General features: G+C 52.9%; 1 protein-coding gene across 1 annotated transcript; it reads right to left on the bottom strand.

The window, feature by feature from the left end:
* Positions 1-263: 263 nt before the first annotated feature.
* On the bottom strand, positions 264-1,043 carry LOC104497063 (P2Y purinoceptor 2-like). Its single transcript, XM_010140275.1, has one exon. The coding sequence runs from the start codon at positions 1,041-1,043 to the stop codon at positions 264-266; it is 780 nt and encodes a 259-aa protein (XP_010138577.1).
* Positions 1,044-1,097: the final 54 nt, after the last annotated feature.

A 1,097-nucleotide genomic window follows, 5' to 3' on the forward strand; every position in this document is an offset into this window, starting at 1 on the left:
GAAGCCCATGTTTGGGAGATCCAGCCACTTGGGGTACTGGCAGGAGCTTCCTTACAGCCCAGGGAGTCCCTGCCCGCAGGAACTATCCCTCGGTAGCTCTGGAGGAATGTAGAGAAACCCTGAGAATCCTGCAGCGCTGCCACCAGCAGCTCTGGGGACGTGGGACAAAACAGGAGGAGGATGAAGCCCGGGGTCTGGATCTTCAGGAACCGCCTCATGGGATGTCCTGGGAAGGTCTGGGGTGGCTCCTGGACCCTTCACACTCACTTGGTGCCCCAGCGTTTGCGAAAGGAGTCAGCAAAGCTCCTCTTAAACTTGTCATTAGCAAACACATAAATGAGGGGATCCAGACAGGTGTTGGCCATGGTGAACAGCCAGCTGGCGTAGTAGGCAACTTCCACTCGGTGCAAGAGCTCACAAGACATTTCATAGTACTTCACAAAGACAGCAATGGCCCTGCAGATGTGCAGGGGGCCAAAGCACACAGCGAAAATCACCAGAGACACCGTTATCAGCTGCAGAGACCTGCTCTTCATCTTCTTGCCGTTGGAGCTTTTCTTGGCAGCTTTAGCAACGGCAGCTCCCAGCAGAGCTCCGAAAGTCAAGGCGATGGCGAAGGGCAGGAGGAAAGAGAAGACAACCCAAACTGTGTTGTAGAAGAAGTAAACAGAGGACAACTCTGACTGATGAATACTCAGGCATTTTTCTGAGCCATCAATAACTGAAGTCTTGAGGAGGAAGAAGAAAGGCAGCCCTTGGGCAAAGAGGAGGAGCCAGACGAACAAGCACAGCTTTCTCAAGAAGCTCTTCTTCTTCCAGAGGGACTTCTTCTTGTACCGTACAACAACAAAGTACCGGTGAATGCAGATGAGCGTCAGGAAATAGATGCTGCTGTACGTGTGGGTGCTGTGCAGAAAGACTTCGAACTGGCAGAGAAACTGCCCAAATGGCCACCAGTTGCTGAGGCTGAAGTAGGAAATCTGGAGTGGAGCAACAGGGATGATCAGGATGTCTCCCACGACCAGGCTGAACTGCAGGATCATCCCGGAATCCCACTGCTTGATGTGGAAGCAGAACACCCAGAAGCTCAGGCCGTT

Source organism: Buceros rhinoceros, unplaced genomic scaffold (genome assembly GCF_000710305.1).
Source record: "Buceros rhinoceros silvestris isolate BGI_N320 unplaced genomic scaffold, ASM71030v1 scaffold14397, whole genome shotgun sequence".
Taxonomy (NCBI): Eukaryota; Metazoa; Chordata; class Aves; order Bucerotiformes; family Bucerotidae; genus Buceros; species Buceros rhinoceros.